The 22635-nt window shown below is 58.8% G+C and overlaps 7 protein-coding genes across 7 annotated transcripts; 3 read left to right on the top strand and 4 right to left on the bottom strand.

Annotated features, from left to right (window-relative positions):
- Positions 1 to 1736: 1736 nt before the first annotated feature.
- K437DRAFT_56931 (uncharacterized protein) lies at positions 1737 to 2595 on the top strand. The gene has a single exon (XM_013384571.1). It carries the CDS (start codon positions 1825 to 1827, stop codon positions 2278 to 2280), a length of 456 nt encoding a protein of 151 aa, XP_013240025.1. The 5' UTR covers positions 1737 to 1824; the 3' UTR covers positions 2281 to 2595.
- A 315-nt stretch (positions 2596 to 2910) lies between these two features.
- Positions 2911 to 3624, bottom strand: K437DRAFT_271147 (uncharacterized protein; the record flags this gene model as incomplete). Its single annotated transcript, XM_013384572.1, has 4 exons — positions 2911 to 3083; positions 3151 to 3244; positions 3381 to 3464; positions 3571 to 3624. The coding sequence occupies 4 exons, from the start codon at positions 3622 to 3624 to the stop codon at positions 2911 to 2913; spliced, it is 405 nt and encodes a 134-aa protein (XP_013240026.1).
- Positions 3625 to 5309: 1685 nt separating this feature from the next.
- K437DRAFT_229791 (uncharacterized protein) lies at positions 5310 to 8211 on the bottom strand (the record flags this gene model as incomplete). Its single annotated transcript, XM_013384573.1, has 4 exons — positions 5310 to 6491; positions 6551 to 7261; positions 7321 to 7902; positions 7963 to 8211. The coding sequence occupies 4 exons, from the start codon at positions 8209 to 8211 to the stop codon at positions 5310 to 5312; spliced, it is 2724 nt and encodes a 907-aa protein (XP_013240027.1).
- A 919-nt stretch (positions 8212 to 9130) lies between these two features.
- Positions 9131 to 12785, bottom strand: K437DRAFT_265316 (uncharacterized protein; the record flags this gene model as incomplete). The annotated part of the gene is made up of 3 exons (XM_013384574.1): positions 9131 to 10326; positions 10413 to 10489; positions 10573 to 12785. 3 exons carry the CDS (start codon positions 12783 to 12785, stop codon positions 9131 to 9133), a joined length of 3486 nt encoding a protein of 1161 aa, XP_013240028.1.
- Positions 12786 to 13990: 1205 nt separating this feature from the next.
- K437DRAFT_241230 (uncharacterized protein) lies at positions 13991 to 14957 on the top strand. Its single transcript, XM_013384575.1, has 2 exons — positions 13991 to 14340; positions 14437 to 14957. Exons 1-2 carry the CDS (start codon positions 14080 to 14082, stop codon positions 14761 to 14763), a joined length of 588 nt encoding a protein of 195 aa, XP_013240029.1. The 5' UTR covers positions 13991 to 14079; the 3' UTR covers positions 14764 to 14957.
- Positions 14958 to 15815: 858 nt separating this feature from the next.
- Positions 15816 to 17652, top strand: K437DRAFT_56988 (putative mitogen-activated protein kinase MpkA). The gene is made up of 5 exons (XM_013384576.1): positions 15816 to 16146; positions 16226 to 16467; positions 16545 to 17220; positions 17320 to 17459; positions 17528 to 17652. The coding sequence occupies exons 1-5, from the start codon at positions 15941 to 15943 to the stop codon at positions 17560 to 17562; spliced, it is 1299 nt and encodes a 432-aa protein (XP_013240030.1). The 5' UTR covers positions 15816 to 15940; the 3' UTR covers positions 17563 to 17652.
- Positions 17613 to 22156, bottom strand: K437DRAFT_56995 (uncharacterized protein). Its single transcript, XM_013384577.1, has 3 exons — positions 20755 to 22156; positions 20159 to 20694; positions 17613 to 20062 (listed from the first exon to the last, which is right to left on the bottom strand). Exons 1-3 carry the CDS (start codon positions 21922 to 21924, stop codon positions 17743 to 17745), a joined length of 4026 nt encoding a protein of 1341 aa, XP_013240031.1. The 5' UTR covers positions 21925 to 22156; the 3' UTR covers positions 17613 to 17742.
- Between the last annotated feature and the right edge of the window lie 479 nt (positions 22157 to 22635).

Below are 22635 nucleotides of genomic sequence, written 5' to 3' on the forward strand. Positions count from 1 at the left end.
GGCCAACGACGTGGCCGAGGCACCAATGAGCGCCATGGCAATGGTGGTGGTGAGGGAGAGCTTCATTGCGAGCGTAGAGTAGGCTAGTTAGTAGGGCAGTGTCCGGTGGTGGAACGAGTAGCGGAGATGGTAGAAGCGAAAGGTGGGGTGGACAGAGAGCGTGCACGCTTGCTTGCTTCTTGTGGTCGGAAGGGGTAAGGACGAATCGACCAGCGAGTCTGTCGTGAAGGAACGTGCGTTGGGCGGGCGATGTGGGTGGGGATCAACCTGAGGAAAGAAGGGAAAGGTGAAAGAAAAAACAGAAGCAGGGACCTATTTAAATGTGCCATGGATCATACTCGCTTCATGGGCCGATGCGGTTCCCCCAGCCCATGATAGAATGCGACAAGGGAAGCGCAGCGCGCTCCTTGGTGTCCTCCCTATGCTGCCCTCTGAGCTCAGCACGCGCAATGTACTTACTATCCAAATTCAAACTATCGGAGATTCAGGGACTCTTACGCAGGAAGTACGTGGCCAACACATACACAGGCGGCGGTACTCACGGAGTCACCCAGTGCCACACAGTCAAGGACCAGGCTTGCTCCACAAACAAAGCCACGTGTGGAGTCACGGTTCATGCATCTTTGATGCGCGCCCACCCATCACCGCTTTCCTTTCTCCGTTGTGCTACACAAGGCTCATTCGTCCCCATGTTGTCACATGCCAGTGGGAATGGTGTACATACAATGATTTGTGTCTGTCTCTACATAACAGGTGCCCAGTGGCAGACCTGATTGGACACTTTGTACACATTCTGTCACATTGCCCTCCGGACAATTCCGAAAGAAGCTCGACATGAGGCTAAGAACGCCTTAAGCGCTCAACAGGCGCGATCTTGGCTGAGATCATGATCACGATACAATTGCTAAGTTCACCCACGCTTCATTTTATATTTCCAGTACGTACACCATGTATGAGGCGCTCGGGAATGGGCCAACCAAAGTCTGCAAACCTGCTCTACTCCTTCGCACCTATGCCTCATGACAAGGGGGCCTAGAGCCGAACAGGCCTCTGGGACCCCCGAGAGGTCGCCTTCGTATGTACATAGGACTTGGCCAGTCCTGTTGACCAAAAACGCCTCCATACAAGTGACCCAGCGCGGCTGCCATGCCTGGAGCAACATTTGCAGTCCTGCAGGAGGGTGCCGCTCGGGAGGACCTGGACGTGCATAGCAGAGAAAAGTCCAGAAGAAGAAAGGTGACGAGCGTCAAATGTCAACAAGACCTGCTGCTTGCTCCCATGCTGACAACTTTCAGCTGAGCGAGGTGGATGAGGAGTTTGAATGTACACACACATGTATGACAGCAACAGAAGTGACGAAAGTGCTCCAAGCAGGCTCGGAGTGTTCGAGAATTTTGCTTCCGAAAATGCAGACAGGAATGAAAAGGCAGTGCGGAGCAGGCGGGACGATCAGGTGTTCTTCCGCCACAACATTTTCAGGCAGCATTCTCTTGTACTCTCAGTCCGTCGCTCAAAGGCGCGCGCTGGAAGTACGATTTGATGTCGGCGTGAGGGGGCCATGTGAGCGACTGTCGCTGCGGCCTTCCCTCGCGCTGACAGGCTCTGCCACACGCTGCAACAGTTCCGCTTCATTGGATGACTTGCACTAATGTGCTGAATTCCCGCGGGAGGATGGGCGAGCACGTGATTGCTTTCACACAGCTGCGTAGCGCAAGCCTGTTTCACGATTCTGCCATGGACCAGCGCGCAGCGCAGCAGCGTCGCCGGCATGTCTATATCGATCGGAAGTAGCAGCTCGTGCGCTACCCTGTCGGGGAAAAGGTCATGAATGCAAGCTGGCGGGTGGGACCGTTGGACAGAATCTGCTCCTCGCGGAGGATTCATTCTTCATTGCCGAGCAGAACCGCGACACTGGTTAAGCCCAAGCCGATGGGCACGGGACGATTGCCTCGGCCTACACCCTCACCCGCTGGTATAGCCTGTTACTTCGTCAAATTTTGTGGCCCAGGGATTGCTGTTAAGGATGGAAAGGATGACTTGACGATACATTCACCCCTAGGCCCCAACCCGGGCGCATCCACCAGCGTCTCCGCTTTCTCTTATCACCCACGCTCGACTATGCTATATGCACATGTATGCTCCTCAGACGTATATAAATCTAGGCATTATCGTAGAGTGCCTTTGCACCTCTGGGGTTTGACCTGCTGTGAGCGCCGACTGTCGCAACATACGAACGGCGTTCCCCAGAGGAGGGCGTGTTTGAGCATGATGGGTGGATGACTGCATGTTGTATGATTGCTTGGGTCAGTTAAAGGCCGAAAGGCGCTTCAACGCCTTGCCAGGGGCACCACCGTCTGAGTGATTGAAAACTTTGTCAAAAGAATTAGAAAAACAACTATATTTTGATTGGCCACTTGCAACAATCCAGTGTGTAGCTTAAATACAAACAATGAGTCGGTTGAAAGAACTTTCAGACAGGGTCTCTGAAAAGCCTAAAGGATTGGCGTCAGGAGTATATTGGTGCTTCTCGACAGAGCCACAGATGGGTCAGAGTGCTGGGCGAACACAGAACGCAAGGTGCTGTCGAATTTTGTAGGTCTCTGGGAACTTAGCATAGTCTTTTCCGTCGTTGCTGCGTGCAATAGACGCAGGAGCTTCGGTGGCGGCCGCGAGTGCAAGCTTTGTGGATGACGGAGACGCCTTGGCCCCCTTGTTACCCTCCTTGCCAAGGCCGGAGCATTGTGCGACTTGGAGGAGCCAGTAGGAGGTCAAGCACAGGATGTAGGTGAAAGCAATGTAAGGTACCATGATGTCGAAGTTTCAACAGTGGTTGTTGGCAGAATAGTCTACCTGCTGGAGGTAGTTGTCACCGACCTTGTAGGTGCAATATCCGCAAGTACCGTCCGCATTCTAGACAAAGTATTCATGTCCGTCCAATTGAGACCTGCTGTGATCCATTTCGAGGGAGAGCACAAAGTCCGCAATGTAGGAGGCGTAAGTGCTGCCAAAAGGGAGCCTGATGGCGCTGAGCTCTTTGTCGCTGCAGTAGACGGTAGTGTCTTCCAGAACGGGGTCCAGCATGCCTTGGATCAGGTACGTTATAGGGCTGAGATGGTACATTCAGCTGCGCAGAGGTAGGGCATCCCGAACAGCGGTTGCATAACGCCGCAGTAGGTGAGGATGAGGAAAAAGACAAGCGGAACAGGACCGAGATGGTAGCATTGGGCGTCTTGGCGGAAAAGGACTGCGGGAGCGAGGCAATGTCAGCTGCCAGAGATTGTAGAAGCCCAGAAAATGCCGCCAATTTTACCCTTATTGAAACCGACTATAGAGTACCATGGGATGCAAATGAAGCAAGCAGAGCATATGTTGAAGGGTACCTCGACGATGACGCATGAGAGCACCATGACCTGCGATGAGTACATCTTGCTGGGCGTCTCGCGCGTCTCGTACAACGCGCGGAACTGGAAGAACACGGGTTGAAGTTGTTGTGGAAGCACTGCAGATGTTGAGGACCATGAAGATTGAGAAGACCTTGCTTTGGAGCGTAGCGGATGTTGTGTAGCTCACCTGTGCCCTGAAGGAGCTGACAATGAAGAGGCCATTGATGGGGTTCAGGAGCATTTTACTGCTCAAATACGTTGGTGGCACCCAGTAGACGGGAAAAGTGCTTGCAAGCGCAGGGTGAAGCTACGCGGAAACGAGGCGGCAAACTCCATGTGCTTATCTGTACTTTGGCCTTCATCGCCTTTCTCAGTTTGTGCAGTCACTGTAAACTTGTGGAGGTCTTCGATGAGATGCTTTTTCAGCGGTGGGTCGAGGAACGGTTAGTACCAGTTGACCGCAGGGGTTTGCCCGGCACCGGCGCCGATGACATCGAGCATATATTCAGCAGTCTTGCGTCCTCGACGCATTTTTGCCCAGCTCTTCAAAGTAGCGGATCAAAGAATCGCGCCCGTTGTCGCCAAAGTAGACCGACTTGACCCCTTTTTCAGAAGGAGCAGGCGGTCGAGTTGGTTGACCAGCTCTCCTGAAGGTTGGTGGATGATAAAGAGGATCGTCGGGCCGCATTGTGTGAGCATGCACAAGAGCTTGACGATCGACCAGGCTGTCATGGCACCCAAACCCGAAGTAGGCTCGTCCATGAAGAGAAGCAGCTTTGGATTTGCGGCCAGCTCGACAACGATCGTCTGTCGCTTGCGTTGCTCCTAGTTGAGTCCTTCGCTCGAGTGACCAACGACGGTGTCTGCAAAAAACTGCATTTCAAGAAGGTCGAGCACTTCCTCCGCACATTCCAGCTTTCCGCATTGGCATATCGCGGCCCTAACGAAGCAGAGCAGAGAACTGGACGGCCTCGGGCAAGGTCTGTTATCGAGATGCAATCCTGCTGCTGGCAATGGCCTATCGCTGATTGAAAGTCGAGCGGACACGTGTCGACACGCTGAGCCAGCATGTTGAGCAGTGCGGTCTTTCCTGCTTATGCAGATGGTCTGGGCCAAGCTTGTCTGCACCGGCACTCCGAAGATGCCAGGGACGAAGTGGCCTCAGTACCGCTCCGCCGGCAATCAGCTGCTGATTCAGCACGGCAACCTCATCATCAGGGACAACTACCGCTCGATGGCTATGAAGGTCCTTTCAAGTACAAGAGCCTTGTCGGCTTCTAACAAGTATCAGCACCATCAATCTGACACATGGCTCATCGGAAATGGGTTTACAAGTATATTAATTGGTAATATATTGTCTATGAGAAAAGCACACGCGTGATCAACAAAATCTGCTATATTGTATGCACTGGACATCTAATATTTCAATGAGATCTGAAGTCGCGAAGGTGCATTCCGAGTCCTCCATTTCTGGCGTCCATGATGGTGATCGGGCACAGCCATTGAAAGGTCCCTGATGGGGCACGCACGAGACCTGACAGGCGTCGCGAATGCAATTGCAAAGTATCTACTACAGCATAGCTCTGAATACATCCTGGCCTTTCTTTCCGCCAGCAGGCTCTGCCGGCGGCTCGTCCGTATCCATTGCTTCGGGCAACGCCTTCTGGGGCACCGAATGCCCTACATCTGCCTTTCCTCCGCGACCTCGTCGCCCGCCCCTACCAGCAGCTCGAGGCGCAAAAGCGGTCGCAGACTCCGGTATTGTGGGATAGGAAGTTGTGCTGCCAATTCGGCCGGCGGCTGCGCCACGATATTCCAATGGGCTGATGGCCAACGGCACGCCTTGGCCGTATGTGAGATTCGATGCGAGAATGAAACGCCCAGCGGTCTGGAAGACGGGACCGACGGAAGGGTCAGCCAGCATGCCTATGATTCGGATCCGCTCGAATGACTCGCAGCTGGGTCCACCATTTCAACGATCGCCTCGCCCCGACTCTCTGGCCCTGGATTCCACTCAACCTTCTTGACAGCCCCTGCACCCACCACCTTCTCAACCAGTTGCTGTATCAGAGCTTCTTGTGCATCATCGGGGAGGCCATGTAGACGTATCGATCGGCTGCGGAAGCCCTGACCCCCGCCAACACGCACTGGCCCGCTTGGCTTGTTTGCGATGCTGACCTTGAGAGCCTTACCTTGATATGTCGAGCCGTTGACCTGAGCGACAGCCTTTTGCGCTTCGAGAGGCGTTCGATAATCAACAAAGCCTATACCTTTGGCTTTACCAGCATCGCTAAGCGGCATCCTGAAGCCTTCAACTGTCCCATGCAGCTCGAACAGCGCGCGCACTTCAGCTTCAACCGCGTTCGGATGGATACCGGTGATGTACACTTCTCGCTCGTTCACATTCGCGTCGGAGCGCATTTTCCGCCGCTCTGGATCGGACAGGGCCACTTGGAGCGTATTGAGCTCGCTCAGGTGCTGGCCGTCTTCGGCTAAAGCTAAGCGCGCTGCCTCCGGTGACGTAAGCTCGACGTAGCAAAAGCGACGCCTGGATGCGTATTTTTTGCTGGGCCATCGCACGTCGAAAATGCTGCCATACTTGCCAAATCGGGATCGAATGTCCTCGTCGGCAGTTGCCTCCGGGAAGTTGGTGACGTAGAGTGTGCATTCATGACCAATGTGCACCGCAACCTCCGATCCTCTAACTTGTTTTTTGTCTCGAGTGCGAGCGGCTCCAATCGCCCCCCGATCGCTGAACTCAACCAATGCGGCCGCTGTCCCGTCGGTAAGCGCCTTGGGACCCGAAATGTCGACAATCTCGCCACAACCGCGGAACAGCACTCGCAGATCCTGCTCGGTACTTCCTTGGGGAAGCCTGCTGACAAGAACTGAGCAATTTTCGCGGTCCTTTGTCGGTCCTTTTTGGAGTGCCTTGCTCTTCTTGGAAGCCTCGTTGCTGGTGCGCATTGCGTGAAAGGAGGTGGATGCCTCGGCTGGGTCAAGAACATCCTCGGCGCAACGCTTCCCGTTCGCTGATGACGAGGATGCTTTTGGCGGTAGCTGAGCTAGTTGGTTATACTGACCTTGCTGCGCAGCGTATGAGCGATACTGTTGGTTCAAAGGAGCAAGTCAGGCCCCAAACGATGGGTGAGCCAAGGATGACTTACATATGCATCCCAAGCTCGTTCCGTCTCCTCCTTCACTTTCCTGGCCGCATATTCTATTTCAGCGCATCCGCCATAGACATGCTCAAATGCCAGCCATGCGTCCAGAAGCTGGGCCTTGTTCTCCAAACCGGGCTTGCCGCTGACTTGCTTGAACAGTGAACGTGCTTTTGCAGCTTGACTCGTACGGATACAGTACTGAGCTGCCTCATGCCAAGCTTTGGCATTTTTTGGCTGAGCAGTGAGGGTCTTTTCCCAGAGCTCATCAGCCAAGGCCGCAGTCTCTGCACCACATCGCTCGCACCAGCCTGAAGCAAACCGTTCGAGTCTGACTTCCGGGTCAGGCAGCGGTTGGGTGGGCGCAAGCTGCATGCAGAATTCGATCACTCCAAACACCTGCGAAAAGCGGGCTACATCACCAGCTAGAACAACATTTTCGACGGAGACACCCTGCTCTGCAGCCGCAGCTAGCAAGACAAATTCTTTTTCTGCGTCGCATCGGCCAAGAAGCAGATCCGCCCAGCTGGCGGGGTCTTGCAAGCACTGTCCATTTGAAAGGGCACGATTGAAGGCCTCGGCAACTTCTACCTCGCCTCGATGCAGTCGCGCCAAATTTCGGAGATAGATCGCCCACGTCTTGCCTGAGCCTGGCAAAGAGCGTACAGCTTGCGCACAAGAGTCTAACACCTCACTTGGCGTGGCTTTGTGCAGAGCCTGCAAGAAGCACAAACATTCAGAATAGGCACTAGGCTGACTTTCCGGGACAGATTCACAAGGAAAGAGAGGTAGTCCACCCAGAGACCCTCAGCCTGCGCAGCTTTGGCTGCAAGCTCTTGTCTCTCTGCCTCTTTCGCAGCAGCATAGTTCGCTTTGCCAGCCCTACCTTCTCTCACCTCTGCCTGGAAATGAGGTGTTGGAGGATTTCGGATCTCATCTTCTGTCAGCGTCGGCGGTTGAGCAAAAGCAAAAATAGCACGTTTGTATAGCGCCGAAGTCATGAGCAGATCAAGTGGTTTTTGCGATACCTGCCATCGCAAATACGGCTTGACAGCTTGGAAGTCTCCTTTGAATTTTGCTGCAGCAAATCTGTCTTCGTAACGCTCCCTCTGCGTAAATGCTTCCTTTGCTGCTGCTGCACCCCTGCTTGCTGCGGCCATGATGGGCTCATACTCCTCCGGATTGAGAAAATTGGAGACAAACGCTGACAGTTGTTGCGCAGTATGGTCGTGCTGCATGTGTGGAACGCGGAGACGTGAGATGAAAGCCTGCTTAACTACTTCTTTGCGTGCGGCGCTCCGATCATGCCGAAAGTAAGCCATTTCGAAAGCGAGGTACGCCTTCCAGGACGTTTGACTCTGCGAGGGCAAATTCTTGAGTCAGCAAGGCAGCAGTGCGGCTTATCGCAACAGACTCACTTCTGCCAGATGGTACGCTACCCGGCTATATGCTTCCCTGAGAGCGTCTCGGACGGCGGATTCCCCCAGGATCGTCTCATATGTTTCCAGCAGCCCCGCTTGCTCTGCCTCGCTTCTTGTTGGTATACGAGGAAGACTCGTCGAAGCATATGTACCATCGGGTTCGATGATTGGGCCCCCTCGAAGGCCTGTCCCCCACTGCACGGGATCCTGCGTTCGGGGTGTACTGCACTCGTCGCAAACGTCCATCTCATCGTCTTCGGCTTGAGCAGGAAGACCTGCAAACGTGATGTGCCAATGGAGCAACAAGCTTGTGAATCTTGCAAAGGCAGATGCATCCATGCCTGTGCCGTCTTGCGTCGCCTGGAGATGGATCTCAAGGCATTGCTGCACCTGTTTCGGCTCTACGAGGCTTTCACCCGACTGTAGCGTTGAATTCTGCAGCTGGTACAAGACAAGGGTGGTGAAAAGTGTCCACTGATCTCCTCGCAGAGAAAGCTTGCCGCTCGTCGTTCGGAATGCTTCGATCAGATTGCTGACATCAGTCGCTAGTGTTTCGGCAGGCGGAGCCGCTACGGGCTTGCCAGCTTGATTCCTGGATCCGGTCGCAGCCAGCAAGCTCTTTTGAATAGATCGGATCCAAGCTGTGTGTGCCACGGGATCCAGGCCCCCGTCCTGGAATTGCTGGTTGGCGCTCTGATTATCCATGCGTGTTCCAGCCATCATGACACGTTGCGTCGCTCGTCCTGCGGTCAGCAGCGGACGTTTCTCAGTGCTTGACCGGAGAACTTGGCGTCAATTGGGATGGGAAGTACTGTGGGTGCTCCGAAGCCTTGTACGGAGTGTCTTCTAAACGATGACGTTCAAGACGAAGCGGAAGAGACTGATGTAAAACTCAGACCACACGTCGGGGAATTAGAACAGCGCGTCGCAACAACACAAACAACGCTACCCAGTGCATCTTCGAATAGATTATGGAGGGCCAGCGAGGTGGCATGTCCGGAAAAGCCGCCGAGTCGACATGTCATATTCTATCTTGCACGGCAGCGGGGTTCGATACATCTATGGTCTTTCATGCTTCTTGAAATCGCCTCAATAATACACACCGCGCACCATGCTATCTTGCCTCGTTGGCTGGGTTGTTGCCAGAGGCGTTCCTTTCGGATTGCTAAGCAGCTGCCTGATCGTTGCCAACAGCCTGCCTGGTAAACCCTAGCGCGGACGCCTTCGGCAGTGCAGCATCTCCATTGGCCGTAGAAACTGCAGCGGGAGCAGGGACCCCTGAAAGGGGAGTGCCGTGGTTTTGGAATGCTCTCTGGGGTGAAGGCGAAACCGCGCGGCGGGACCCCATGTCTAACGGAGCAGCGGGGACGTCTGCCGCACTGCTGCTGTCGACCGATTGTGAAAGAGGCGAGAGCTTGGGGGTGTAGCGAAGTGGGAACGAGCCAGGATGGCTGCTTCCACTCGCCGACGGTACGCGCTGAACCGTGTGCGAGGCAGCAGTGCCAGTGAGCCGCATGGTTGAAGGGGTAGCATACTGTTGCTGTTGCAGTGGGGCGGCGCCATTGGGAGAGCCGTGTGTGGGCAGCGGCGAAGTGTGCGCAGATGCCGGCGTCGACGGCTGCGAGGGTGGCCGAGGTGGCGGCAGCATGCCAGCCGCGGGAGGTTGATTCGAACCTGTCGGCGCGGCTTGCCCAGCATTCAACGCGTGAGTCTGCTGCGAATTTGCAGCTCTAGGCGCTCTCTGGGCGGCAGTGGCACCAGGGGTAATATTTGGCTGCGTATGAGTCTCTGCACCAGCTGGGTAAGCTTGATGAGGAGGCCGCGGCTGCGCTGGGAAATACCCATGCATCGGTAACTGCGAATGCATGTATTGCTGCTGCCCATGCTGCGGCGGGAACCGCTGTGGCGGGCGCTGATACACGAAATGAGGTGAGGGTGAGGGTGCTGGATGGGCGTTCGGCGGAAGATGGTGATGAGCTGGCATCGGGCTGTTGTAGCCGGGAGACGCAGCACTGCCACCGGAAGTCATGGGGCTGTAATGCATGAAACCATGCGGGGCAGCATTGGACATGCCGCCAGCACCGGTTGATGGAGCGGGTCCATTCGACAGACCAGCTTGCGCAACACCTCCGAGCGCGGCACCGGCCGCGGCCGCTTCTGCTTCCGCTTGCTTCTTGGCTGCACGGCGCCTTGCTGCGTTCTCCCTGTGACGGGCTCTCTTTGCGTCTCGCTGTCGCTCCGGGGTGAGCACTTCGGGGGGCGGAGGCCGACAGGTGGAGCAGTAGAAGTCTTCTTCATCCCACTTGCGCGGCTCGCGCGGGACCTTCTTGTCGAACTTGTCCCAACACGCGATGTGTTGCCCTAAATTTTGGAAAAGGCCATGTAAGCTCGCGTCAGGAGGGGAGGTACAGCACAGGGCGAGAGCGTTAGGATAATGCCCTGCTCACATTTGCCGCACTGCTCGCACGCAGTGATAGGCTGGACTTCGTCCGGACTGACGGCCGAGACGCCGCACACCTCGCATCTGTGCACAGGTGAACAAAGGCAAATTAATGTCAGAGATTGACCCAGTAAAGACCAAAAAGCGGTGGTCGGCTGCAAACGCACTCGAGCACCCAATCCTCCTGCACCAGCTCTGGCTCATTTGCCTTCTTCCTTTGCTTCTTTCCTGCAGTACCGTCCTCGTCCTCCGAATCAATGGGGACACCGCCGTTAGCGATGATGGCCTCGCGCTTTCGTTTGCGCTCCTCCCTGGCGAGTTCGCGCGCGGCACGCTCCTCCTCATCGCGCACGAGCCGCTCGGCGATCTCGCGCTCTCGTGCGGCAGCGCGCTCCTCTCGCTCGCGTATGCGGTCCTCGCGGCTGCGCTGCGCCTCAAGCGCCTCACGCTCCTTGGTCGCCTTGGCGTCGTCCTCCTCGCGGATGCGTGCCATGCGCGCCTCCATCTCGGCGCGGGCCTGCGCATCGCGCTCGCGCTCGGCTGCCTCGCTCTCCTTGATGGCGATGCGTGAGCTACGCTTACGCGCCGCCAGCGCGATCTCGAGCGCCTTCTCCTTCTCGCGCGCGTCAAAGTCGCTGAAGACCTTCTCGAGAACCGACTCGTGCAGTAGCTCGTGCAGCGCCTTCTCGTCCGGATGGCGAGACTTGGCAAACTTAACCGCAAACTCCTCCCACTCCTGACGGGTGACACAAACCGCTTGGAATTCGATCCAGTCGGTGTCATCCTCCTCTTCCTCCTCCACCACATCTTCCTTTTCCTTCTCAGCAGAGGCCCCCTGCCCAGCCTCAGCAGTGAGATCAGCAGCGTCAGGCCCCTCGCTCTTTGCAGCGCCCACGGCTGCCGCATGACCCATTGCAGCATCCCCATCGGCATCGAGGCGCTCAGCAGCTGTGCCCTTGTCGATGCCCTGACTTGCTGCGCCACTATCACTATTAGCGCCGCCCTCGCGATCGACGTCCATTTTGGCCTCGTCGTCGCCGTATGGGGCCGTTTCCGCCGCGCCAGTATCCGGCGCAGCATTCTTGCCCTGCGCTTCTTCCGGCAGCTCGGCATCGGTAGACGAAGATCCCTCCGCAGCATTTGCTTCGGGCCCAGCGACTTCCACTCCGTCCTCTTTCGCTTCAGACTCGGCAGCAGCTCTGGCTTCGACAGCAGCCTCGCGGACCGCGGCATCCTGCTCCCCCCCTCCCTCCTCCATATCGCTCGCAGTGCCCTCATCGGCACTCAGCTCCGAATCGTCGGAGGCGACGGCCTCGGCATCGCGGCCGGCGCTCTTGACTGCACACATTGACTTGGCTGCAGCACGAGCAGGGTGGCCCGTCTCCATGAGCGTGTAGAACTCCTCCGCGGCCTCGTCGCCGTCGTCAGCAAAGGTGCGGCTGCGGCTCTGGCGCGTGCTCTTCCTGCGGCCGTCGTCCTTGCGCGCGCGCAGGCGGCGGCCCTGGCGGCTCATTTCCTCGACGGGTGACGCCGCCGCTGCCGCCGCGGCGACGCTAGCGTCAGCGAGCCACTCTCTCGGCGGGACCTCCCAGCCGTCGGCGTTGATGTGGTCGTCGGACGTCAGACGGCGTGAGGCGCGCAGCGGAAGGCGCTTCGGCGGGAATGCATTCGACAAAGGAGGAGAGACGAAGCCGTGCGCGCCAAAGCCACGCCGCAGCACCTTGGGGGACGCGGTTCCAGCAGCTCCCTTGCCGAGCTTAGTGAAGCCCTTGTTCTTTTTGGCATTCGCCACTGCGGCCGCCTCTTGCGCGTCGCGCTCCTTCTTTCGCGCGCGCGCAGCGGCCGCCGCCTCCGTCCTGGCACGCTTGCTGCTCATTTTCGGGGTGGCGCTGCCCTCCTTGGCCTTGGCCTTGGCGGACTTGGCGAGCGCCTGCTGGCGCTCCTCCTCGCGCAGCGCCTCAAGCCATTCAGGCTCGGGCTCGTCCTTTTGCCTGCGCTTGCTCAGCGGGCGCGTGTCTGGGTGCTGGAGCCACAAGCGGTTGTCATCAAAGAGGTAGTACGCGTTGCCGTGGCGGTCCCATCCGATTGGCTCGACGCGCTGCCAGATGTGCGCCTCGTCGTCGTTGCTCAGGAGCCTGCGGAAACGCTCCGGCTGCTCCTGTAGCTGCCACTCGCACAGGTCGTGCAGCGCGCTGACCTTGGCGGACAGCGAGAGTGTCGCCCAGTCGCGTGGGGACTCGTGTGTACCAAGCTTGTGCGGGCGCGAGCGCAGCAGGTACTGCTGGCGCAGGTGGTACTGCCAGTCAAAGGACGAGGAGGACGAGGCGCTGTTGGAGAGTGCTTTGTCGAGCGTCAACGTGTACAGTAGCCGGCGGATCATGTCGGGCACGAAGGCCGTCTCGCTGCCGTCGAGATCGTTTTCGAGGGCCTGTTTTGCGCCAAGAAGAGCACATGTGGTATAAGCACCCCGGCCGGAAGTCAATCAAGACAGGCCCTTTTTATCAGACGCAAACACCCACCTCTGTGTAGCCGAAGCCACTCATGCCAAATGCCTCCTCGAAAGTGAATAGAAATTGGCAAATGGCGGCAAACTTCCACATCTGCCGGAGCCGCGCGACGAGCGGCGACGGCGGCGGTGGTGGCGGAAGGGACGAGGCGATCTTGCCGATGAGCGACTTGTGCTTCACCTTGTCCTGCACCTGTGTGGGTGCGGGTGCTGCTGCAGGGAAGTCGCCGCCGCCCGATTTTCGCGGGCCGGCAGCGCCAGCAGCGGCGGTTGTGCGCGCACTGGCCGCGCGCAGTGGGCCCTGGGGCACAACGATAGCGGATGGTTCACGCGCAGCGGAACGCCGGGGCCTGTTGGAGCGCCGTCTCGACGCGCCTGTCTCGTCCTCGCCCTCGTAGTCGTCGTCGGGTAGCTCGGCGATGGCGCCACACGCGAGCGCAGGCGTGTTGCTGCCGTTAGTGGAAGACGCGTCGGAGGAGCCGGCGGGGGGGTGAAGCCAACCGTTTGTCTTGGCGTACGCTGCGGCCGTCGCTGCTGTTGCCGCCGCCGCCGCGGCGCGGCGAGGTGGCGGCATGGTGTGTGGTCTTTTGCGCCTGCCTTTACGCGGAGAAGTACTGAAAGAGAGAGATGCGTTTTGAGATCAAAAGTGATCAACTACTCTCTACTCGACAAGACACGCTCTCCGCCCTCCAACATCACGCGTCTCCTCTAGGCGCCAGCGTTGTTGCTCGCACGTGGTGGAGGCTGCGAAGATCCGCGACGATTCAGGCCAAAGAGCAGTAAAGTTCTGTCCAATGGGGTCCAGTTGGGAAGGCGCGGCACGGTCTTCTGACCTGACGTGAAGGGGGCGCAGACCAGCATGCAGCAGGTGGGGGGGGGAAGAGAGGCGAGCACAAAGAAGCAGAGAGTGCGTTCGCAGTGGGTGGACTGTGCTTAGTTCTACTAGTTTCAGAATGATGGAACCAGATACCGCAGCGAACCCCGCATTCCGCTTCTTTCTTCCGGCCTCCCCATTGAACCACTGAAGAGATATGCTTCCTTCGCTTGCTCGCTAGCTTGCCATCTTTCCGCATTGCTGACAGCGACGGCAAGCAGATCAGGGTTGCACGGCTGTTCGCACGCGCCTGCCCCTTTCGCAACCGCACATAAAGCGCACACCCGCGACGACATGCTCCCGACGGCGGTGACGCTGTCCAAGGCGTCGCGGCTGCCGCTGACGTCTAAGCAGGCGAACAAGAACTTCTACAAGGGCACGCGCACGGGTAACGTGCTGCTGCGCAAGCGCATCGCGCTTGTCACGCGCACTACGGGTGCACAGCTATACGATGCGCAGGGCCACGAGCGCACGTGGAACAAGCGCGTCGGCGGAAGGCTCGACGAGAGTCGAATGGTCAGCTTTGTCGTCCCACCCGGGCTGGCGGATACGAAGGTGGGCTACGGGGGCTGCCCCACGTCCAGGCAACATCTGCATGCATTCGTACATGCTTACTAACGCTCATACCCACACTTCCCCCTTTCTTTCCAGCTTAAACCCTACGTCTTCACTGGCAAGGAATCCGAGTCAGGCGTCCCGCGGCCAGAGCGGGGGTACCCAGGCGGGCCGCGCATGAGTGGGCCGCGGGCACTGGACGGGACGTACTACTCTTCGCTTATCGACGCGATTTCCGTGCGGCGCGCGCGGCAGCGCGAGGCCGAGAGCGACATGCGTGTCGTCCGCGAGCGCGTGCGGCAAAAGGCCATCCGTGGCAGCAGCAGTAGTGCGGCAGCGGACTCGGAGTCATCCAGCAGTGCCGCGGAAGAAAGCACGGATGGAGACAAGAAGAGCGTCCTCGGTCGGTTCTTCTCTCGGTAGAAGGAGCAAAGGGTCAGGATGGCAAGCGCTCCGTCCCTGTGGAGCACAGTGGGCTTTTAAGCTTACAGCAGTAGCAGCAGCAACAACAACAGTTCTCCAAGTAGCCGTCATTGTATCATACGCACTTTGCAGCAGTCAGCTGCCAACCTAGTTTCCTCCTCTCGACGCCTAGGGGCCAGAGGGGGTAAAGCACGAGCAGATCTCTTCTCTTCAAGGCGCGTACATGCCATGTGCCATCGCCACAGAAGAACCTAGCTGTTTAGAGAAATGTTCGCAAACAGCATCTATAGCCGATGCTGTGGCGTTGCAGAAGTAGATCCTCTCTCCTTGTCGAGAGATGCTACATATATGTTTGTGTGTGTGTAAAGAACCAGAGATTCTGACGATGAGGGAGCTCGATCTGGAGCATGAGAGAGATCTTGAGATTGGCAAGCGGAGTCGTAAGTATACGTATAAAAGTCGTCACCGATAACAAAAAGGCCATCCCTAATAGCCACGCTGTTATGCGGACTGTTCTTTGAACTTGCGAGTGCGAATGAAAGCTTCACTCGTCGCTGAGGGGCCTCCCGGCCGACCAGCATGCGTATGTATATGTGGCGATCTGTCGAGAGCTGTTTGCAGTCAAGACGGTCGTTACTTGGTATTGGCACCTTGACATTGGACGGTAGTGCGACAAGGCAGGGAAGGGTTATGTTGGCGGAGATCCGACGTCCGCCGACCGAAGCGCGCTAACCCTACTATTTGGTACACGCTACACAGAGTGCCAAGTGGATCCCATCCGCCGAGGGGGAGAATCGTATTCGATCCAGCACACATACGCATACCGTGGGCGTCGAGGTTGGGCATTTGTGCTGCAGCGTGCACCGTCGCTGCTCGCACAACAGATAGCCTCTTGTTCTGCTCAGCGGAAGCAAAGCATAAATACATACCCGCAGCAGCAGCGACTCTGCAGACCTCCTCACCGTCGTCGCTCGTTGGGGCACCCCGCGCACCGCCCCCAGCTTGCTGCTTGCAGTGATAGACGGACGCGCACACCCACCACCGTGTTCTCTGTGTTCGTTCCTCTACCTTCCCTCCTTGCAACAGGCTTTCTGCGTACTTGCGTGGCGTGCGTGCATACAATTTGGTTCTCCTTCGCTGCTGCACCTTGAGCACCTACCGCCTGGCGTCGCCCAGCATGGCGGACCGCACGCCGTACACGATCCTCGGGCAGACGTTCTTCATCGACGCGTCCTATGAGATCGCCAAGGAGCTCGGCCAGGGCGCCTACGGCTGCGTCGCCGCCGCCACGCATCGCCGCACTGGGGAGGGCGTCGCTATCAAGAAAGTCACCAACATCTTTAGCAAGCGCATCCTCACGAAGCGCGCCCTCCGCGAGATCAAGTGTGTGTTCTGCCGGTCGCTATTCAGAAACAGGGCTGCAGACTGACCCTTCTCCTTTCCCCTTCCTCCGCCGCCGGAGACTTCTCCGGCACTTTCGCGGACACAAAAACATAACATGCCTGTATGACATGGACATCATCAACCTGGACGCGTTCAACGAGGTCTACCTCTACGAGGAGCTCATGGAGGCCGATCTGCACGCCATCATCCGCTCCGGGCAGCCACTGTCCGACGCGCACTTCCAGAGTTTCATCTACCAGACCCTTTGCGGCCTGCGGTACATCCACAGCGCCAACGTGCTGCACAGGGACCTCAAGCCTGGTGAGAAAAAGAGATAGATGCATACTGATCGTAGCCCAATACCGATGGGCTGACCACTGTGCACGCGCCGCCGCCAGGCAACCTGCTTGTCAACGCTGACTGCGAGCTGAAGATTTGCGACTTTGGCCTCGCGCGCGGCTTCGAGACGGACCCGGAGCTCGCCGCCAAGGGCGCGGGTGGCTTCATGACTGAGTACGTCGCAACGCGGTGGTACCGCGCGCCGGAGATCATGCTATCCTTCCAGAAGTACACGACCGCGATCGACATCTGGTCCGTCGGGTGCATCCTCGCCGAGTTGCTTGGCGGTAAGCCGATCTTCAAGGGGCGCGACTACGTCGATCAGCTCAACCAGATCCTTCACTACCTCGGCACCCCGTCCGAGGAGACGCTGCGCCGCATCGGCTCCCCCCGCGCACAGGACTACATCCGCTCTCTTCCCTTCAAGGCCAAGATCCCGTTCAGCCAGCTGTACCCAGGAGCGAACCCGCTCGCACTGGACCTGCTCGACAAGCTTCTCGCGTTCGATCCCGCCAAGCGCATCTCGTGCGAGGACGCGCTGCAGCACCCATACCTGGCTGTTTGGCACGAGCCCGCCGACGAGCCCGTCTGCCCGCACAAGTTTGACTTTGGCTTCGAGAGCGTTGACGATGCAGACGGCATGAAGCGCCTCATCCTTCAGGAGGTCCAGAGCTTCCGCAGCGAGGTTCGGCAGCAGAGCAGGCCGCAGCAGCAGCAGCCGCGGCGACAGGAGAGGTGAGTTCCTGGTTTGAGTGCTAAAAGCGGTCGTCGATAGCAAGCCAAAGACGCCGCCACCGCTCACTCTGACATGTCTCTCATTTTTTCTTCACACAGCTTGCCCGTCCCGAGCCGCGAAGAAGTTCTCAAGAGCAGCCCAACAGACGAGAATAGGGGTAACAGCATCCTCGGCGCGTCTTCCGCGCTCGTACAGGGCGCACAGCTACCGGATGCCCAAATACTGGAAGACCCAAGCGGTGTGTTTTGCCGTCCCACGTGATCGCCGACGTCGATTGTTCGCTGACATCTTGACCAAACCCTGCAGAGGCCTTCGAACGAGAATTACAAGGGCACCACTGACCCAGTCGCCCATTGTGACATGTCATGATTTCGTTAGCTGGTCTTTTGTATAGAGTACAATGTAAAGAGGATGTTCGGGTGTCAAGTGGGGTACGATGTCAAGAACTCAAAGATTCCTGCCGGATGCTGGGATGTTTAAAAATGCTGAATGATGGTGGGCTTCAGATGCTAAATTTCCTTCTACGCTTTCGACGGGCTGTTCGGCCAGCTGAGCCCGCTTGGCGAGAAGGGTACACCCGCCTCAACAGAGATCAGCGAAGAATTGTTGCGCGGCAATTGCGCTTTTGGACGGACAAGGCTCGTCTTGCTAGTGTCCGCGGCCACCGCTGCTGCGCCTCTGGATGCAGGCCGATCGATGTCCAGTGCGACGGACGTGCGACGGCTCGCTGCAGCGGAAGGAGGCGAGCCGCTCTCGCGCAACCGTCCTGCGAACTTGTCTACGCGCGCTTTGGAGTGCGAATTTGACACAACGCTCGAAGGGTCGATGAACGCGGTGCCGCTGCTGACCCGCGCGAGCGCGTGGCTCGTGTTGGAAGACGGCGATGCGGTGCGGTGTTGTTGCTGCTGCTGCTGCTGGCTGCGAAAAGCAGCCACGTTCGAAAGAAGAGGTGATTGTCTGCGAGTGGGTTGGCTCGTTGCGCTCTGCGGTCGAGGCTCCACCTTATCGTGTCCCCAGTAGCTGAAGCTGAGCTTGCTCTGTCGCACGTATCGGTCGAGCTCGATCACATCTTCGCTGCTCGCATCGCTGTCTGTCTTTTCCACTTCCGCCTCCTCAAGCAGCGTCTCTTCGTTGACGCTGTGCGATTCCTCTGGCTTCTCAGCAGCCTTCCAAGACTGGATGGCGATAAATTTGTACAGGTTGCGCGTCTTTGCCCGCAGCGTCGTGTTGCGCAGCGCTTTCAGCCGATCCTTGCTGTCCTTTGCACTTGAAGCCAGACTGCCAAAGTCTGCTGCGCCATCGAGCGACTGAGCAGGGCCCGTCGGTCGGATCGCAACCGAGCTGGCCATGGGCAAAGCCGTGACGCCGACACGCTGACAGCGGAGCTCGACGTCGGAGAACTTGACGATCCAGATGTCCTTCTTGCTTCCCATGTTTGGCGCCTTGCTCTTTTGCTGCTTTGGATCTGTGGCGAGAAAGTCCGATAAGCGGCGGTAAGATCGCTTGGAGCGAAGCGAGTCGCGAAGGCTGCGCTGCGCGGGAGAAGTCAGCTCTGCAACCTCGCTATCGGAAGCGTTGCCTGTAGAGCCCGAAGGACGCATGCTACCGTTGCTGTTGCTATGCGGAACACTGGGCGAGTTTTCCGAGAGTGCGCGCTTCGGCGCCTCGTCGTAAAGCGGCTTTTCCTCGATCAGGAAGCGGTCGCCGCGCGGTTTGAGCAGACGCCTATCCGCGACGCCGTCGATGCGGGCAAAGGCGTCGCGCGCCTTGTCACGCTCCTCTGCGCTGACCTTCTCATCTTCAATGCTGCGCACGATCCGCTCGACCTCGACAACCATCTCGACGGTGCTTTCAAACTCGTGCGTCGAAGGGTCGGTGTGGAAGAGTAGATTCTGGAAGAGAAGCGGGTACTTGAGCAGACGTTGGAACGGCTTGGAAATAAAGATGGCCAAGCCTGGCTCGCCATAATCAAGCGCGAAGGCTTCGAGCACGGCGATGGCACGTCCAAGCGCGACGGTCTGCGACAGCTTCTCTTTCTTGATGCGCTTGCCTCGCATGGCGCGCTCCATGAGCATCGCCTCGTCAATCTGCTCGAGCGCGCGCTGCAAGTGGCACACGTACGTGGCGTAATGCTTGAGGATGAACGAGTAGCGCATGAAGATGTCTGCGAGGGTGCGCACGAGCGGCCACTGCGCTTCGTAGCGCGCTTTGAGCGCTTCGGATAGCTGTTCGTGCGCCTCGAGAAGGCCCTGGGTCAGGGACTCGAGCACCAAGCGCAGCGACTCGGGCAAGGGGACGTTAATGCCCAGATTGAATGGGTCGCCCGGCTTACTCGCTTGCGAAGATGTGGGTGGTACAGCCATGCCAAAGACCGAGGCACTTGTGCGCCGTGTCGTCTTGCGGCGCAACTGTGCAGCTAGTGCACGCGCGTCCGAGCCGTCTGGGCTGCCGCTGCTGGGCATGGCGATTCCAAGGCCTCTGGCAAAGTTACTCGGCCCGACACCACCACTGCCGCTGTGTGATAGAGCCATCATACCTACGCCGCCGGAGCTGGTCCGGCGCCCGCCAGTGAAAGCAGGGGAAGACGGCAGGCCGAGCTTAGTTCCGCCTTCCCCGAACGCCGACGAAGCAAAGCGCGACGCGATCGGAAGCTGTTGAGACGATCGTGCGGATACTGAATTCGACGCGGATGCGGACAGATGCATCTGCATCAATGCTGCCTGTTGATGCATGCTCTCACGCGGACTGGCAGGAGGCGGGCTGGCGGGCGGAGAAAAGCGCAGGGGATGGAGCAGCGCATCGACGTACAGGTCCTTCATCTTTTCCAACTCGAGCACGTACCTGCAAGTGCACGCAAGTCGTCTCATCAGCTCTGCCCGCGCATAATTGCCCAGCACGGTAAAAGGGGAGGAGAAGGGAACAAGCAGTGCGACTCACCTCTCTTCGCTCGCGACAATCTCCCACAGAACCTCCTGCCTCGTGCGCTCCCTGCTGCCCAGATTCAACACCAGCTCTTCCTCCGTCATCTCGCTCCAGCTCGGCGCACCAATGGACTTGGCTCCAACGCTGCCGAACCGATCTGCGGCACCACCACCACCGCCACTCGAGCCAGCGCGGGAGCGATAGGAGCGGAGTGAAAACGCGTCGTGCGCGGCGCCATTAGGCGTAGGCGCTGGCTCGCCGTCGCTGCAGGTCGACGGCCGGTGGGGCAAGCCGGAGGAAAGGCTGAGCGCCGGGACGAGCGCCGGGCCGCTGCTTCGTCTGCCCGCGGAAGCCGCAGTTGCGGGCGCGGCCGAAAGGGCATGCGCGGATACGGACGGGGCCACAGACAGCGGCGACGTGGAGCGGTGCACACCGAGCGCCGACGCAAAAGGGATGCTATTCTGCGCGGGGAGGTGCGCGAAGGCGTCTTGGTGCGTGAGATGGATCATCGGCGCAGGGGGTGCCGAGGAGGCGGAATTGGAGTGTGCGCGCTGCGAGTGGGAGTGCGTGTGAGGATTCGCGTGGGAGTGTGAGTGCGACAGGGAACTCACCTTTTCAACCGCAGAGGAGCCGTAACCTGTCGCCGAAGCAGAGGCTGAGGCGGATGCCGAGCTCCGCCGGCCTTTTCTGCTGGCGCTCGCGCTCGGCACATGGTTGTCACCGGCAGTGGCGGCGTCTGCCGCTGTGGCTGTGCCCTCCGATGCGCTAGTGGCGCTGGCGCTGACCAACTTGGACCTCATGACGCCAACAGCAGACGCATAGCCGGATGATGCGCCGTCATCGTTGGCGCCATTTGCAGAGAGCTGTTGCCGCGAGCTGGGGCGGCCGATGCCGAGCGACGCGAGGTCGTGCGCGGGCGCCGGGCGGGCCCAAGAGGAGGAGGCCGGCCGCGGGAAGCCCAGGTTGCTATCTGACACCACAGTGGCGGCAGAGACTGAAGCAGGGGGCGTCGAGGAGGGGGTGGAGGAGGACGCAGCAGCACCAGCAAAGTCCAAGAAGGCGTAGCCGCCGCCGCCGCTGGCGGTTGCGCTTCCAAAGCGCTGTTCGCGCTGGGTGGAGGGCTTGATGGGCGACGGTGCAAAAGCGACCTGCTTGGATGCCATACCCGTCGACGACGGCGCGTCGGGTGTGAGGGGCCGTCTGCGCTGCGCCAACGGCGCCTTGTCCCCAGCTGCTGCATGCGCGTGTGCAGAGGCCGGCGCTGACGCAGTCGAAAGCGGCATGTCGGACAACAACGCTGGCGCACCGCTGGCCGAGCGGCTTGAAGCCATTGGATCGTTGATGATCGCTACGTGTGCGACGTCTCTGCCGTTGTCCATCGACGTCGGGGACAGCGGAGGTGGGGATGACGGTGCTGATGCAGTGCCCCCCGCCGTCTCTTTCTCTCTTTCCGGGCGGCGCTCTGGGCCATTCAACCCGGCAGAACTAGAGAACGCGGCTGCTTGTGGTCTGGGTAAAGGCGGTGCGCCCACGCCCGCCACGGTCGTCGTCGCGCCAGAGGAGGTCGCGGTGGCTGCACTGCTGAGCTCTTCGAACCTGGCTGCCATCGCGCGCACGCGGTCTTTCGCGGGTGGCTGCGGGGGCGCGCTCGCATTCGCAGCGACATGCCCTCTCCCATCACTGGTGAAGAGGGCGACCTTCTCCGTGCAAGCTTCTGCTGGCGCTGCGTCAACGAAACCAGGTACGGGTGCGCCGTTGAAGCGCGAGAGGAACTTCTTCATGGTGCTGTTCTTGATGCGGATAGTGATGCAGGACGGTAGGGTGCCGGAGCCGCACGGGGCATGATGCTGATGCTGATGCCGATGCGAGGCAGCTCAGGTCCGCGGCGAGAATATCGGCGCGCACGCCGAGCCGGGAGGCAAAAGGTGCAATAATAAGACTTCCTGTTTGGCGCTTAGCACCGTGCGCCGCGCATGCCTGTCTGTCCGCCTGCCTACTTGCCCCATGCAGGAGCTGGCAACTTGTAAGCGACGGCTGTTAGCTGTCGGACGGAGGTCGTACCCCGTGGCCTTTTCCGTCTTCGAGAGTTGAGGCGTGAGGTGGGGCAGCCGAGAAGTCGAAAGCTGGACGTTCATCTACGAGTGAAGATGAACGACGCTCACGCTCACGTTCGCTGTCGGCACTGCAGTCTTACTCAGACTCTGGATAATGCAGCGCGTATTCCCCTGGCTGTGAGCGTGGCTTGATGAGGCTCCTAGGTGCCCCTGTGCGCCGACAAGTGGACGGCACGCGATGTGTGAGCTGTGGGGTGCGGAGTGCGAGGTGCGATGCCCTCTTGGTTCTGGAAAAGGACAGCACAAGTGCGATGAGACAAAGCGTCCGTCTCCTATTGTGCTCGAGAATCGGTACCTATACTCGGAGGAGTGTCTTCGTCGGTGCGGATCCACTTTTTTGCCGCTGAACAGAAAACCAATAAACGCACACACCCGCCA

This window comes from Tilletiaria anomala, assembly GCF_000711695.1.
Source record: "Tilletiaria anomala UBC 951 chromosome Unknown K437scaffold_171, whole genome shotgun sequence".
Lineage (NCBI taxonomy): Eukaryota > Fungi > Basidiomycota > Exobasidiomycetes > Georgefischeriales > Tilletiariaceae > Tilletiaria > Tilletiaria anomala.